The 17,110-nt window shown below is 39.6% G+C and overlaps 1 protein-coding gene across 5 annotated transcripts in view; it reads right to left on the minus strand.

Annotated features, from left to right (window-relative positions):
• Positions 1-17,110, minus strand: part of LOC138964629 (F-box and leucine-rich repeat protein 13-like) — a 48,504-nt gene that overhangs the window by 6,583 nt on the left and 24,811 nt on the right. For 2 of the 5 annotated variants that reach the window (XM_070336633.1, XM_070336632.1), the window contains 10 exons: positions 15,165-15,209; positions 10,270-10,432; positions 9,237-9,337; positions 8,471-8,699; positions 7,667-7,787; positions 7,051-7,213; positions 5,260-5,379; positions 4,545-4,809; positions 1,529-1,609; positions 1,020-1,102 (listed from right to left, as the gene is read on the minus strand). In XM_070336633.1, coding sequence (XP_070192734.1) covers positions 1,020-1,102; positions 1,529-1,609; positions 4,545-4,809; positions 5,260-5,379; positions 7,051-7,213; positions 7,667-7,787; positions 8,471-8,699; positions 9,237-9,337; positions 10,270-10,432; positions 15,165-15,209 — 1,371 coding nt within the window. Of the gene's footprint in view, positions 1-1,019; positions 1,103-1,528; positions 1,610-4,544; positions 4,810-5,259; positions 5,380-7,050; positions 7,214-7,666; positions 7,788-8,470; positions 8,700-9,236; positions 9,338-10,269; positions 10,433-13,400; positions 13,413-15,164; positions 15,210-17,110 lie in introns of all 5 variants that reach the window. The other 3 variants (XM_070336637.1, XM_070336636.1, XM_070336634.1) reach the window with 2 other exon arrangements.

Genomic DNA, 17,110 nt, shown 5'->3' on the forward strand with positions numbered 1-17,110 from the left:
TCCACGCGTATACAGACGGTTCAGCAACAAACGCCGTGGCCAATGGAGGAGCAGGTGTACTTGTCAGATCTCCTGAGGGGCACACTTCCACAGCAGGGATACCAACAGGAAAGTACTGCTCAAACTATGCAGCAGAAGTTCAGGCCATCATGCAAGCAGCCTCCATGATTCATGACTCGGAAAGCGAATGCCCCCAAGTTGTATTCCTCTCCGATGCACTGTCTGCCTTGGAAGCCCTTGCAGGAAACAAACTTCCTCGTCTGATGGAGAAACTCCAGGAGCTTGCCAAGACTCGACGAGTAGTCCTGCAATGGGTTCCAGCACACTGCGGAATTCCAGGCAATGAAACAGCTGATGAGCTCGCCAAACTCGGAGCCAGGGAGGAACAACCAGACAACCCAGTCAGCTTCGCTGAAAAGAAAACCCTCGTGAAGGCAGCAATGCGACCACAATCCACGAGAGACGCATATCATCTCCTAGAACGATGGCAGCAAGTAGTGATCATGCGACTACGAACTGGTCACTGTCGCCTCAACGCCCACATGTTCAGGAAGCTGAAGCTGACCCCATCACCAACCTGTCCCTGTGGTCTGGAAGACCAGACTCCAGAACATGTCTTAATGACATGCCCCCAACTCAAACCGATCAGAGACAAAGTGTGGCCAGCATCAGTCCCTCTCCGCACCAAACTCTATGGGAGCAGACAAGACCTGGAAGCCACGACGTCATTCGTCTCGCAGACTAAACTGATGGTGTGACGGCGAACGCAAGAAGAAGAAGAAGACAAATGAGAAGAAACTGACGTTACGTCTCGACATATCATTTGCATTGTTATATAAATATTGTGTTTGCAGCAAACATATCTGCAATTGTCATCTAAAGTCCTTAAAAGAGAAAATATTCTCTGAACATTATGAAACATATACTCTGAAACTTCAAATACAGACATCCATGCATTAGGTATTAATAAAGGTGACTGATTTCGTTAGAAATGAAGCGGTGCAGAAAACCAGACTCACGTGATGAGTGTACAGCCACTGATGTCGAGAGCAGTCAGGTAGTGACACACACCTGACAGGTACTGGATGCTCAGGTCAGTTACCTGCACAAAGAAACACCCTTTTGTTAGTTATATGAAACACACTGGAATTTCATACCGCATCAGTTCCCCAAAACATGGCAAAACAGAGTCTACCCATCACAAACTGAGATGTGCAACTTCTTTCACACCGTACTGTTAAAAGCAAACCGATTTTATTAACTCTGTGTGTGTGTGTGTGTGTGTGTGTGTGTGTGTGTGTGTGTGTGTGTGTGTGTGTGTGTGTGTGTGTGTGTGTGTTGAAGCTACAAGCTGTTCAAGCTAGCTGATTTCATGAACATCAACCTTATTTGCAGAAATTAAATTGACACTATGCTTCCAACAGAGGCTATGCCAGTCATGAAGGAAATTGTAAGACAGGTAAACGTTTGTTCTGTTATTGAAAAATCAGGTGAAATAAAAATCTCTGCTGCCTCTCAAGATACATACCAGTTTACATCCAGCCAGGTTCAACACGGTCAGCATACGACAACAGAAAGCCAGATTCTTGATGGCTCCATCTGTCAGTTGCTGAAACAAACAAAACACTACCGTTCAGTTTCAAAGAGTAAACTCACAGGGGCGGCTGCCCTAGAGCAAAATCCGAAATGTATGCCCAATGATGTTAAAATCTTTGCTTTCATGAAAGCTGCATAGCTTGTAGGTGAAGGCTGTATCACAAAATTGGCTGTTATTTTTCACTATTCACTTTTCTCATTGTATTCATCTTTGGTTGTAGCATCAAATAAATGAAGATGATGATCACGATGATAAATGTTGATATAGGGGTCCTTCCACAAAGCTGTGTACCAAAAGCGTGACATGCTTCGTGAAAATTGAAAGTGTCTGAATAGGTTGTTTTTACGGTTTATGTAAAAGATATAGACATATGTCACGTTGCCATGCCAAACAAAAGATACGTTTATGCTTTTTGGATACGAGGGGTGGTCAGAAAGTTGTGTAACATCACACATGTTTAACGTAACATGGGATCCAAACACACAAAACAGATAACAAAAAGCCATAGTATATAGTAACAAGTTTTATTTGCTTCACATTTAGAGCTTATTCCGAACAAAATGCAGTCAGGAAAAACAAATTGAACTAGTTATAGGTAACAAAAACGTATTTTTTTGGTTGTGTCAACCAACAAACAAACATCGTCTGTGTGAAGTAACAAACAAATCCATTCGTGTGAGTCAATAAATAACATTGAGTCAACATGTAGCAACAAGATGTACACTGTTGCGGTTTCTCCTCTTGAGCAGGATGACGGAGCAGCCGACAAATCGCAAATGTTCGCGCCGCGTCGCACTTGACGTCAGCATGTGCTGTGACGATTCCATTGGTCCGTGACTTGGCGTCATCAACCGGCTTGTGAATGACTGTGTTATGAATGGAATTCTTTTGGTTTTGGTGACGTCGTCATTGATGCGACTCGAAATTCGGTTAGATTTAGGTGCGTTGTTTTTAACACAAGGCAGATCAAGACACTAAACGATTTTGATTATTAATGATTTGCAGTGTCTTCGAGATACGTCGGACACACAGTGTTCCTTTCTTAAACACGTTGGTATTGTATTGTGTTATATCTGAATAATGGAATAACTCAGAAACACAAACTATCCACCCAACAGACACAATTATTTTTACCTCAAAAACTTTATTTTTCTGCTAATTCGCTTCATTTTTGCGACCATATTTTTGTAATCATGCTTCGAAAAAGTCAATGTAATGTATGGGTTTTCACAGCGTATATGTCCAAAACAATGAACTGCTAATTTCAAAGCTACATGGCAAAGATTATAAACAACATGGGCAACTGTTTAGAGCTAGTTGACCAATTGCGCCTTCTTGTTATATTTGATCGATAATTCAATCCGTTCTTAGTGGTCCTGTCAGAGACATTATTCATCCTATACCATAAATCTAAGTGTGATTGGCAAGAACAATCGCACAATTTCTAACAAAGAATGCTCTTTAAGGAGTTGGGGAGGGTAAATGCTGTAAGCTAGTGAAATTAATTTGATATCCGATGCTAAATTTGGCTGCTTGGTTCGCCCAGTCAAATCTTTCTGGATATATACGCTAAGTATCACCAGGCAGTTTGAAGGAACTGCTCTTTTTTGTATCCCAACTAACAAGGAAATCAGCTTCACAAACGCAGAATTTCTTTCTCTCTATTTCGCAACAGCATTTAATCTGATTTTCTTCGATTTATCGTTTTTCGAAAGAAAATATAGTCGAGTTTGTTCCAGTTTTGATGAAAATTCAACGGTTTTTTACCTAAACTCTTACAACTTGAACAGGACTAGACTACAAAGAATAGCCTAAGACTTGACAAAGACACACCGAGCACGTCTATCACAAAATAAAACATTGAAATGTCGAACTTTTAAAAAAAATTAACTTTAAGAGCGAAGAGTCGCAAAAGGTTGCCTACGTAACATTCGTCCCTCATTGGAAACGACTCATAAAACGCTCCACGTCTGCTGCGTTCCAAAAATGAATGGATTTTTTTTTTTATGGAAAAACCTTTCGGCGATGTTGAAGAACATTACATGCGAAAGAAACACCAAGTTTGATGCGTTGATAAGTGACAAATATCATTTTTAACGATCCAGCTTCACCAGAACAAATAGAAACGAAGCTTAGTGGCGACACGCGAAAGGCAAAATCACATTCAAATCGGATCAAATGGACACGGCGCACATTTTAACACGTTCACTACACATCAGTTGTGCCTGATAATACACACAGTCGCATATTCGTGCGTGCAGAAGTTATAGACATGTTCACGTAGTTCGCGGTTGGTTTTGGAAACCAAATGTTACGTAGGCAACCGTTATTTCTTAACGATCCAAATGCACACTGTAAACATATGTAGAGGAAAACAGCTAAGTGCATATGTAACACTAGCACAAAAGACAACGAAGATGTATATCGGGGGGTTCATGGTCGCATTTTATTGGCAGCCACACGGATACTTAAAAACAAGATGTAAGCATTGTCACAAAAAAAAACGCCATTATGATGTCATTTTCTGTGTTTGCTTTCATATAAAACACTAACCAACATAGCGATCTTCTTGATTTTCTTATCGTTATCTCTTTGGTCAATTTGCAGTCTGTTGATATCCTTATATTATTCGAGAAGCAAGAAAAACATTCCGAAATCTTACTCTAAAGTCATAACCCTCTTGTGGTACACAGCTTTGTGGAAGGACCCATATGTACCTGCAAAGATTCTGACGATGACAACAATAATGATAATGGTCACATCAATGAAGATCATGACAGCTAACAACCGACTATAAAGTCTGCCATTAACTTCCCAAAGCTGGCTGCAGGAAGCTTGGGCAATGAATTATTGGAAAATGACTTCGCAAAGTCAACTTCGAGCTCAATCAAAGACAGCCTAAACTTTTTCGGTTATGGAATAATGCAAATTTTAGTTGCCACCCTACCATGCAATGAGACAGGTCCAGACGCTGAATTTCATGGCACTGCTGAGCAAACTTCTGCAGACCAAGGTCGGTGATGTTGGTACACTCCGAGAGGCAGACGTCACGCAGACGTGTGTTGTTGCCGAGCGCCGACAATCCTTGGTCGCCACAGTTACAGCCGGAAATGTCAAGGGAGACAAGGCTGTGTGTTTGTCCCAACAACTCTATGCCTGCAGCGCTGATGTGCTCGCAGTAGTTGACGTTCAGGTAGGTCAGGTTGTGACACCTGAAACATCCAAATCAGTCAGATTTGTTAAAGGCCAATGTTATACGTTGGCATCTGTGTTGAAACGATACCTCTTGAACCAGCCCAAAATGTTCCTACATTGAAGTTGCCGATGTCTCATGATGGGATATCTTAATCAAGTATATATACAGCAGGAGAAATGGCTTTGATGAGGAGTCCTCTCATCAGAGGGACTAATGTTATTTACACTTGTAAAGAAATACGAATTTGAAAATGGCCAGCACAAACACTGGTAATATACAGTCACAAACACTGGTAACATACATTATTAATATTTTTGACCAAAATATGACATTTGACACAGATCTAGGCCAGCCACCTATTTGTGAGTTTTAGACAGCCTCTGACGTCACATTGCTCAAAGAAGAGAAATTTAATGTTCAATCAATACATTCAGTAATATACACTTATAGTAACAGTGAGACTGACCTCTTGTGGATGTTGACCATGGCCATGTCGCCCACACGGATGCAGTTGGTGAGGTTCAGTTCTCGCAGCTTGGCCGAACACGGGCCGTCCACCAAATGGCGCACTCCTGCATCACTTATCCTGTCATCAAAATGCAATACATTTGTTTAAACAGAGTCTTACATATTCTTTCACTCTGAAAGATGCACTTATTTCCATATAACCCATCTCAATGTTCGGAAATAACGGAATAAGAGCTACTTTTACGGAGTCAAGCTTTTTAAAATAAGGCGAATTGAGTACCACACTGCTGATCGGCTTTAACCTGCTATCAGGGCGAACAACTAACTCTGATGTGTATGTTACGCAGTGTGCGCTAAATAGGATACCCCTTTCTTTCAAAAATCAGAGTTCACGAGTCCATCGGAGTTCATGATTCGTTGCGAGAATGATCACTGTCCCGTGGTAATTGCTTACAATGTGTTTTGATCAAGGTCACGTGGGTTAGGCTTGAGGTGACATGAGTTTAGGAAAACACATGTGCTTAGGCAACACTTCCAGAGATCAGCAAGCAATTGGTGGCAAAGTGTGGCTCCGAAGTCCATATTAAAAAAAAAAGGGTATCATATTGAGCGCACACTGCATAACATATATGCAGTTAGTTGTTCATCCCTATTGCCGGTTAAAGCCGATCCAGAAAACGCCCATTAATTCATCATAGATCTGTCCAGGCTTTATAATGGGAGCATTCTTATGCTAGGACACAAACAAACAAGTTGCGTAAGGCGAAAATACAACATTTAGTCAAGCTGTCGAACTCACAGAATGAAACTGAACGCAATGCAATTTTTTCAGCAAGACCGTATACTTGTAGCATCGTCAGTCCACCGCTCGTGGCAAAGGCAGTGAAATTGACAAGAAGAGCGGGGTAGTAGTTGCGCTGAGAAGGATAGCACGCTTTTCTGTACCTCTCTTCGTTTTAACTTTCTGAGCGTGTTTTTAATCCAAACATATCATATCTATATGTTTTTGGAATCAGGAACCGACAAGGAATAAGATGAAAGTGTTTTTAAATTGATTTCGAAAATTTAATTTTGATCATAATTTTTATATTTTTAATTTTCAGAGCTTGTTTTTAATCCAAATATAACATATTTATATGTTTTTGGAATCAGAAAATGATGAAGAATAAGATGAACGTAAATTTGGATCGTTTTAAATTTTTTTATTTTTTTTACAATTTTCAGATTTTTAATGACCAAAGTCATTAATTAATTTTTAAGCCACCAAGCTGAAATGCAATACCGAAGTCCGGCCTTCGTCGAAGATTGCGTGGCCAAAATTTCAATCAATTTGATTGAAAAATGAGGGTGTGACAGTGCCTCCTCAACTTTTACAAAAAGCCGAATATGACGTCATCAAAGTCTTTTATCAAAAAAATGAAAAAAATGTCCGGGGATATCATACCCAGGAACTCTCATGTCAAATTTCATAAAGATCGGTCCAGTAGTTTACTCTGAATCGCTCTACACACACACACGCACACACACAGACACACAGACACCACGACCCTCGTCTCGATTCCCCCTCTATGTTAAAACATTTAGTCAAAACTTGACTAAATGTAAAAACCAACTGCCTGGCTGCTTTCTGTACAGAGTGGAGACTTATTTTCTGAAATAATTTTATTAATGACACCTATGTAAACATAAACAACCCAAATATTTACTTTACTTCAAACTTTGTATTAATCAACATCACCAAACCAAACAGGAGTTTCTAAAAGCAGTATAATGCATGTAGAAAGTCTACCTGACACAGTCAGCTATGTTCAGCACAGTCAGATCTTTGCAGCCTGCAAACGCTTTCATGGTGGAATCCGTCAGCCTTTGACAGTCGGCCATGTAGACATGGTGCAGATCAGGGCACAGTTTACCCACCATCTTCATGCTAAGGTCAGAGATGCGGTGATTACCTGTCAGGTACAAACAGGTGATGACATCAAGATGAGAATTGCACGGTACCAATCATATAGACATGAGCATAGTTTCCAGACGTTTTACATGCTCAACTCAGAGTTTGGGTAACGGAACCCCCCTTTTCTTCTTCTTCTTCTCGATCGCTCAGACAGGGAACCCCCCTTTTAAGACCCCCCCCCCCCCCCCAATTTAAGACTTTCTCCATCTAAAGACCCTGTTTTCTTAGACTTTTTGTTCATAACCTCTGTAAATTTACCCCCAATTTAAGACTCCCTCCTTTTTAAGACCTGATTTTTGGAAGTCTGAAAGTGAAGGTTCCACTGTATTCACACGGCAAGGTAAGTTAATTAATAGCTGTAGCTAAGGTATGGAAGTTGTTTGATTGATGCTTCTCACAAGAGTGGATTAAGATCCATATTGTAAGTGTGGCTTATGGCGAAGTAACTCACCGTCGACCTTGATGACCCTGAGTTGTCGAAGCTGGGCCAGGTGTTTGAAGGACTCGTCGGTCAGCAGTGGGGAGCCCAGGAAAGACACTGTGTGGATCTTGTGGCACTTCTCCGTCATGATCTGACACACAGAGACATCACCAACATTATCTCACATGGCCATTGTGCTTTGTTTGAATAACTTGGAGCAAACTCACGCACACGAATTCAAAGAGTAATGAGGATCATACTACATACGCTCAATACCCCTTTACTCCCACCTCTCTTCTCAACATTAACAGAGCGCCTTAGCCAAACAAACTGCTAGTCCCTCAGAGCGAGGATTAACTCATCCAGGATGAGGCTTGTGCCAGGTTTTGGAAGCTCTGTGGAGTGCTAGACCGTCCCTTATGCGACATTCCCCCACTCACAGACTCCCCTTCTGTCATTAATTTCTCACCAGGCATGAGATAAAAAAAAAACATTCTCAAAAAATTGCCTGAAAGCGTATCACCCCTCCTTCCCCCCCCCCCCCCCCCCCCCCAAAAAAAAAGGTATCTGATAAACTGATGTAAACTCATGGGATCTCAAGAAGGAGCTCTGGAGCTTTGAAAATGCTGTACAGCCATATTTTATGGGGCCATAAATCTACGACCATACATATGAAGAGGTCTCATTGATTTAAATGGCGAAGCGCACACCACCAGCCACGTTTTAGCCGATGTCGGCTCCTGTGACCAAATCCCCACGAACTACACCCAGAGGGCATTCAGATCCAGAACCTGGAAATCCGCCAACTAGCGTCAAAATCTTGTGGCTGCTCACCATGACACTTTCATCCAACAGAGTTGGGAATTCGTCGAGGATAAGGGTGGTGATGTTAAAGCAGCCATTGGCCAGGTTCTGGAAGCCCTGCGGAGTGACCTGGAGACAGCCGGAGAGGTCGATGTACTCCAGCTTCTTGGCGCACTTGCCGGTGGCCAGGTAGAGGAGGCCGCGGTCGGAGAACTTGCCGCAAAATGCCAGGCTCAGGAACTGCAGGTTCATGCAGTATCTGAAAAACAGACAGTGTTTCCATCAATCTTTAACACCTACAAACCAGCAAGTGTTTCAATTCAAGTTCATCATATACCTAAGTCAATGAATCATGCTGAAAAAGGTCCCCTAAGCAACTTAAAAGTATGTTAATATGCTAAGTGCGTGCAAAAAATGGAGAACTTTTGACCTTCGCTAACGTCTATAATGTTTGCATCTTTGTTGGAGATAACATTAACGGGTTAAGGAAATTTGTGTGAGTGTTTTTGTATTGCATGTGTGTCCACAGCGTGTGTGCAAATGCATGTGTGTGTCTGCGTATGAATCAGGCCTTTTCTGGTACAGTGGAACCCCCCTTTTAAGACCTCAAAAAAATCAGAAAATATCAGGTCTTAAAAAAGAGTAAGTCTTAAAATGGGGGTAAATTTAGAGAGGTTATGAACAGAACATCGGAGAAAACAGGGTCTTAAAGGTAAGAAGTCTTAAAATGGGGGGTCTTAAAAGGGGGGGTTCCATTGTACACGTGTACGATTCCCCCACACATGAGCACACTTACTTGGCCACAGCACGCAGCGCAGCATCAGTGAGGTTGGTGTGCGAGATGTTGAGGTACAGCAGAATCTTACAGCCTTTCGCCACAAGCTTCAGCGTCTCATCCTGCACACAGCATCAGTAAATACTTATACACAGCTCAGAAAGGGGAAAGATTGTTCAGCCTGCATGAACTACATATAAGAAAAATATTCGCATGCTGTTTTGGAAATGTTTCCCTTTGAAGTTTCTTCTTGCTGTTTTGTTTTGTGTGTGACAGGGAGACTACTGCGTCACCCTTCACAGCAGATTCTGCAGAGTTGTCTGCTGACAAAGAGCATGGGCTCAACGTTTTCTACTGGCTTTGACTACTCTGGCTGTGCCTCCAAAGGTAACTCTTGTGCTTCAGGCACTAGGTTACAAATCGATAAGTGAATGAATGCTAATGCACACAGACACATAAAAAGACACACACACACACACACACACACACACACACACGCACACACGCACACACATCCCCTCCCCAACCCCTATTTCACATACCCATCTCCACCCTATCATTCCTGACTCGCATTCAGGTCAGAGGATGTGACCTTGTGTGTTGTGACGCTCGCTGACAAAGGACATTTGTTTGAGGTCACTTGACGGATAAATAGACACATACATGTACTGTACAGTACACAGACACAAACTGACAGAACCAGCTCACATCCACGCCCCAAGACACACAGAGAGGTTGAGGTATGTAGATTGTGACACTCACTGATGGAGGTGAAGGAAATTTGTTTGAGGTTGCTTTACGGACAGACAAACAGATGGACAGACACACAATCTCTCCCAACCACACACCCCCTTACACCCTCCACACACGAAAGACAAACTCAACCCACATCCAGCCTGAGCTCCAAGAAAGACAGGTTGAGATCCTGAATGTTGCAAAACTCTTTGACAAAAAGACAAAGGACAGTTGTTTGAAGTCGCTTGACAGAAAGACAAGACAAACAGACGCTAAATCTTACCAATACCCTTCACACAGAGAGACAAATTCAACTTACATCCACCCCGAGGCAGCCAGACAGGTTGAGATCCTGAATGTTGCGACACTCGCTGACGGAGGTGAAAGATGGCTGCTTGAGGTGCAGGCAGTCGCGCATGTTGAGATGGATCAGGTACATGCGCGCTTTGGGCAGAAGGCTGGTCACGATCTTATCTGTCACCCTGTGGAATTAAAAAAAGTCATCTGGTAAGCTAACATATACAGTGCATGATCAAATAATGAGGATAAATAAGCGCCCCAAGCACAGCAGAACGTACACATTCTGAGAAAATCAGATCTTATAAGGGGAAGGGAGTCTTAAATGGAAATTAATCAACGGGTGAACATGTATACAATCTGAGAAAGCAGCGTCTAAATCTGTCAAAATGGGAGGTTTTGAAAGGGGTATAGTATACCGTGAGTCAAACCTGTCTATTATATATAGCAACCACCCAAGGGACTGACCAAAAGTGGTTGTTATACAGTGGAACCCCCATTTTAAGACCTCCAAAAATCTGCAAAAATCAGGTCTTAAAAAGGAGGGAGTCTTAAAATGGGGGTAATTTTACAGAGGATATGAACAGAAAGTCTGAGAAAACAAGGTCTTAAAAAGGAGGGAGTCTTAAAATGGGGGTAATTTTACAGAGGATATGAACAGAAAGTCTGAGAAAACAAGGTCTTAAAAAGGAGGGAGTCTTAAATTGGGGGGTCTTAATAGGGGGGTTCCACTGTATATTGACAGGTGGTGGCCGTGCAAAGGTTAATAATATACACAAGAACTTGAATTTGTCAGGGACACTTTCGGGGGCACTGGTTGCCAACATGTTGGTGGGTGGTTTTTTCAAGAGGTGGTCACATTAAGGCATGTTTGATTGTACATGTACTATGTAATTGACTATAATTATGAGGCTCTCCTGCAAAATCCAGCATCTTAAAATACTGCTCAAACACTCTTTTTTTTTTTTACAAATATAGACCAAATGTAATGTTATAGTTATATGTTTAAACCTTAATAACAAGAAAACCAAGATTAGAATTACTACACAGACAATTTTAGAAATGTCCCCTGTGCATATAGGGATAGCACTATCCTAAAAAACAAAACAAAACAAGAAATTCCTCCGAGGTAGGAAAAACACCCCCGTTGGTCAAAGGGAAATAACCATTCTCACTGCCACCAACTGAGAAGGTTATTTCCCTTTGACCATTAATATGTCCCTCTATAAGTCCTTGTAGAATCTTAATCCACCAATAACTCCCTAACCGTGTGTTTGACTGGTCCCAATTTTTGTAAGGACCGTCTCAGGAATGTATAGAACCTGTTCACCAAGTTTGGTGACGATCGGTCCGTTCATTCTTGAGATCTATATGCGAACACAAACACACACCCAAACAAACAAACACATCAAGCGAATCCTATACACACCCCTATACCGGGGGTGTAACAACAATGTGTATATAATACACACAATTCATTTCCCATTGAGAATGATTATGCACTTAACTTAATTGTGCCGATAATGGCTGAAGAAACTTCTGCCACGCGCACTTTAGCAGTATTGAAGACAATGACACATGTACAATCTATTCTTTCAATCGTTCGACTCCAAAATATGTATACATGTAAGATTTTAAGCAAGCAACTTAATTTGTAAACAAACAAACAAACCAAACTACACTATGTTAAACATATAGGAATGCTTTCTCGCATGATAAAACATACACACAAAACACTCCTCAAAAACAACTGAAGCTGACTGAGGTTCACGGTCAGGCAAAGAATCAAAGGAATGAACTCTGGGAAGAACTTTTAGAGTAACAAACATACACAGGAAAGGGAGGTAAGGAGTATAGGAAAAGCATTACAGCAACTGCAGGGGAAAATAATACTCATAGTATCTACAACTACAAACACATGCACTGTCTTAAACCATGATCAATACAATAATGAATTGCAAAAATGCAAGTAATGGAAAATCAGCACACAATTTTTGTGTGTTCTAACAATTCTAATACACAATGCATACTTTTGTCATGTTGGAGCCGTAACTGTGTGTAGTTGTGCCACTAAGTGCTAATATCAATAAAAGAAATATCCATTTTTCAAAAAAAGTTCAATGCAACAGATCAAAGCTGATATTGAAAAATGCAATATGAATAATTATATGCAGATACAACTGTGTTTACATTAAGTGTGCCTAAAAAAAAAGTGTAAAAAAGAATGCTTATGTAATTATTAACAATTGCATGCAATGGCAAACTTTGAGCGGGAATGAAGCTGAAATGCTACGAGACAGTTTGTGAAGGTACAATATTGTTACATGAATGGAAGAGCCAAGACGACTAAGGGCAAATGTGATTGACTGTCAAAGCATCAACTCATATGACTTTAAACAGCAGAGGAAGAATGAAAAAAGTCTTGTAGCATCTTTCTAACGCAGATTGTTAAATGCAACCTTAAAAAACCATCTAGGAGCAAATCTGGCAACAAAGTATATATGCCACTTTGTTCTTGGGTCTGTTGTTGGTCTAGAGTCCTAATTATTTGAACTGCTAGAGCTGTTCCCAAACAAGACTGTTCACCTGCAGGTTAAAGGCATATACAAGCTGTGTTTGTAGTGAACAATTATTTTTGGCCAAGCACGACTCAGGCCGTCAGCAGAACATATGTCTCACTGACACTTTTGATAAACATACATGTACATGCAAAGACTTTTATTAGCCCCAAGACTTCACAAGTTTATCAAAAGGGTCTGAGTGACACGGTTTCAAATGACGGCTTTGCAGTACATGGCAAATTTCTTGTTTCCTTGGAACACTGCAGTAAGCCTTTAACATCAATGTCTTTGGACACACATTGCGTAACATGACTAGATTTACAATCGATAAGAAAGAGGATCTTTTCTGGACTGATAAAAAAAAAAAAGCACAAAAGCTACAGATCATATACTACTAGATTCTAACAACAGCAGCAAGAAGGAAGAGGGAAGATAACAAATAGTCTTCAACTAAAGTCGCCATAGGTATGACACGCTAATTGTACGTTCAGACATGCAGCAACATAAAGGCGGTGGATTGAAGAGAGGGACTACACTGCAGGGGAAAATGAAATAAAAGAGCAAAAGTTTGGTTTCAAGAGTTGTGAATTACCCGTCCTTTAACCTGTGTCAACATAAAATAAACAGAGAGGTGAGAGGTTGGAGAGAGAAAAAAATGCAAAATACTGAACATTCAATCTATGTGCAAATAAGACAGTTGTTGGTGTTTTTTAAATGCTTGTAATATCATAAAGAATACAACAACGTTCTTTGCTTTAAGACTGGTGCTTATATGACACACAATCAAATGTACGGTTGATGATAAGAATGACAATTTCAACAGCTTAAAAAAATCAGACACAGGCAGCTGTGAAGTTTGTGATTTTATCACCACAACAAAGACACATTTTTTTTAATATGCTTCCAATATGCTACTCACACAACACAACGGGGGGTTCTACATGAACAGATCTTAAAGAAACAAAGCTGAAGGAAGCATTTTAGCGCTCTCAATTAAAAACAACAACAGTAAGTTAAAGTGATGCAGGACAATTAGCCTGAGTGGCACCTGAGAGAATAAGCATTAAAATGAACATCCATAGTGGATAAAAGTCGTTCGTTCATTTCGGTTCACGAATCAAATGTTTGACCAAAATATGGGATTTGACACAGATTGAGACAGACATTGTTAACTTAGACCACGCCAGGGGTCGAGTTGAACAATGGCTGTCTCGATCTAAGTCAAATGTCATATTTTGGTCAAACATGTATCGATCCGTCTCAGTTAGAAATAATTACTTTTATTTGTTTACGAGTGAATATGCATATGTAGTCTCGACCAGCCACCTAAATATAATAGTTTTAGTCAGCCTCTGACGTCAGATGGGGGGAAAAAAAAGAGGAAAATTTAAGGTTCAATAGGTACACTGCTAATCTTATTCTCTCATGCGCCTGTAGACTGATTCTGCATAACTATCACCTACTGTAGCTCTATATATCTATAATGCTATTACTTCCCTTTGTTTCTTAAATCTTGCGGTTGGCGCTTTGTCTCATTTGGTTATAATGATCCAATACATGAGCAATCATTGTTAAAGGCACAATTTTGTTTACATCTTACTTTTCACATAGGCTGACTCAACATTTTGTACAGAGATTATATTATTTCGATCAATATTAAGGTTGTAGATGCTGGGATTTTAGTGACAGGCAATTAAGCTGATTGATTTTTTTGTTTTCCTTTTTTATCATTATTTTGTTTACAGGGAGGAGGGGGGGGGGTGCAGGCTGAAATGAAGAGGGCAGGGTGGGAATACATTGAATCAAAATATTTGTAACAATTGACATTCAATCTTGATCCATACTGAAACCCTAAATCTTTGATATTGTGCGAATGGTTCCGACTCCTGAGAATAATTTGTTCCATGAAAATGTTGACAATTTTGGGAAACTAAAATGAATCAGCCATCCATGAAAGATAATGCCTTTTGGACATCAAACACACCAAGAGCTATACACTGGCATTATAAAACTCAACCGCTGTACATCTGCATCAGAGATACTGCAAAAGAGAGATCACTCATTTTTTATTTGGCCTTACTATGGAATTTTTAGGTAAGAAATTGTTACATAATTTGGTCTCCATCAGCATATGCCTGGTATCACATACTTCTAACAATAATTAGTAACATGTCCAATTTTTCTATGCCTGAGACAGAGATGGCCGATGAAGTTTGTTTGCATTCTAGGTGATCATTAGGCGTTTCAAACAGCTTCACGCTTAGGCTTGAGTGAGCAATATCTCTTTTATAGCAACTCTGATTATATACATGTACATTCACATTCAAGCTACGGCACAGCAACTGACAATCTATACCAGTGAGAATTCGCTTTCTTTTTGCGCTTTTCATGCATTTCCTCCCTGTAACAGCCATGCAGATGCAGACAACAAAACAAGTATGAAACAAGAAAATTGATCTGATGACAACAAATTGTGTACTAAAAACAATATTGAACTGATTTCAGAAAACTGTTCTTGTACGTGCATGCTTCTGCAGATGAAATTTAATTAAACATTGTGATATCATCTAATACTCTTTGAACGGCAAGTGGCATGCTTGAACTATAATTACAAACAATGTGTTAGTGAAACAGTAACAATGACCATTCTTGTTACCAGATTGTTTAGCTATTCAGATGAAGGTAGTCAAATGCCAGTCACTCTGTTCCTTGAAGAGCCTGAACAAAAGTATTCAGGAGACACCCAGCCAGCATGATTCTGCGTGACGCATGCGTTATTTCTGCGTTTTTCATGCGGGGATGCGTACGGCCTCGTGACACCTTCGCTTCGCGCGCGTTACTTTTCGCCAACTTTTACGCAGATTGTCGCATTCGAAACGACTTCACCACGCAGTGTTTAGCACGCATGGATTCAATGAAAAGGTGATTGCAATATTTGTTTTTCCTAATTTTATACCGTGGGTTTATGCATTTACTTCATGAAATAATTTATTATATTTTATGTTATTAAAAAATATTTACTTTTAAATTTTGGTTATGAATAGTTATTCTTCTTCAAAAACTTCTTTTTTTTTTTTTTTTTTTTTTTAAATTGCATAAAAACTTTCAATCCGTTATTTTTCAGTTTATCTTAAGACAGTTAATATTTTTATTTTATGTAATGGTTTTCCCATTTAATTTTTATTTAATCATTTTGTTATTACTAACATTTATTTGCTTAATTGTTATCCTGATTATTTTTATCTTAAAATAAATATGATTATTTTAATTTGTATTATCATTATAATTGTTTTAGCATGTAATATAATTATTGTAATGGGGATTTGGTATTGTTGTAGGAATCAGCTTTCCACAAAATAATGTCGTGGAAAAATCTAGGCAAAGCATAATAAAAATATTATATGAACAGAAAAGATAACTGAAATCTATATGAACACCCATAACAAAACGATAAAAACATTTAAAAAATTCAGATTAAACAAAAAAATGTAAACTAAAGTAACTTTGAAACTAATTATCTACTCAAAATAAAGGCTGATGTTAATGGTTACATAAAATTTGTTCTCAGCATATTTTCATTTTATTTTATTTTGCTTTGGAAGAAAATCTCTATGAAAGTTCAATTTCAGGGGAGACAGTTACCTTGACTGAAAAGAGCAATTTATTGAAGTTATTTCCCTTGTCTGTCAGACAATCTCCAACTTCCTGTTGGCAAGAAGTCTGTCAAATCCACATTGTATCGGCGTTTTTTTGCTTTTTCTTCATATTGACTTGTATTTTTGACTTGCTTATTGGATGCAAGGTAATCTTATCCTTCTCTCTGAAATGAAGATTGACTTCTTTCAAGAATAGGTAAGTTGATCAACTGAAGGAAAGATTTGGGAATTTGAATTTTTGATAGCTCGCGGCTTCGGCTTCCGAGTTTGATGGCAGAGAGAATTTCTCACACTTTCGATTTTTTTTTCGCCTAGAAGAACACTGTTCTATTCATTCATGTTTGTTTTGTCTGAAAGATGGATGAATGAACTAACTTTTCCAAAAACATAAAGTTGATTGATGCAGTGGTTTGTTTTTAAGGAGTTGTGGAAGAGTGAAAATACCATCCGAATCCCGATTCGCGGGTCGCTCACGGCACCATAAAAACTGAATTTTCGTTTATCATTTTATGTCTCATTGTCTGTTTCTTGGTGAACTTTGGTTGGTTCCTAATCTGGTCGAGTCATTGCGGCAGCAGTTGTCAGGAGCTTTAGTAGTAATACTAATAGGCTCTTCATATATCTGGGTTTTTTTTTATTTGTATCT

This window comes from Littorina saxatilis, linkage group LG4, assembly GCF_037325665.1.
Source record: "Littorina saxatilis isolate snail1 linkage group LG4, US_GU_Lsax_2.0, whole genome shotgun sequence".
Lineage (NCBI taxonomy): Eukaryota > Metazoa > Mollusca > Gastropoda > Littorinimorpha > Littorinidae > Littorina > Littorina saxatilis.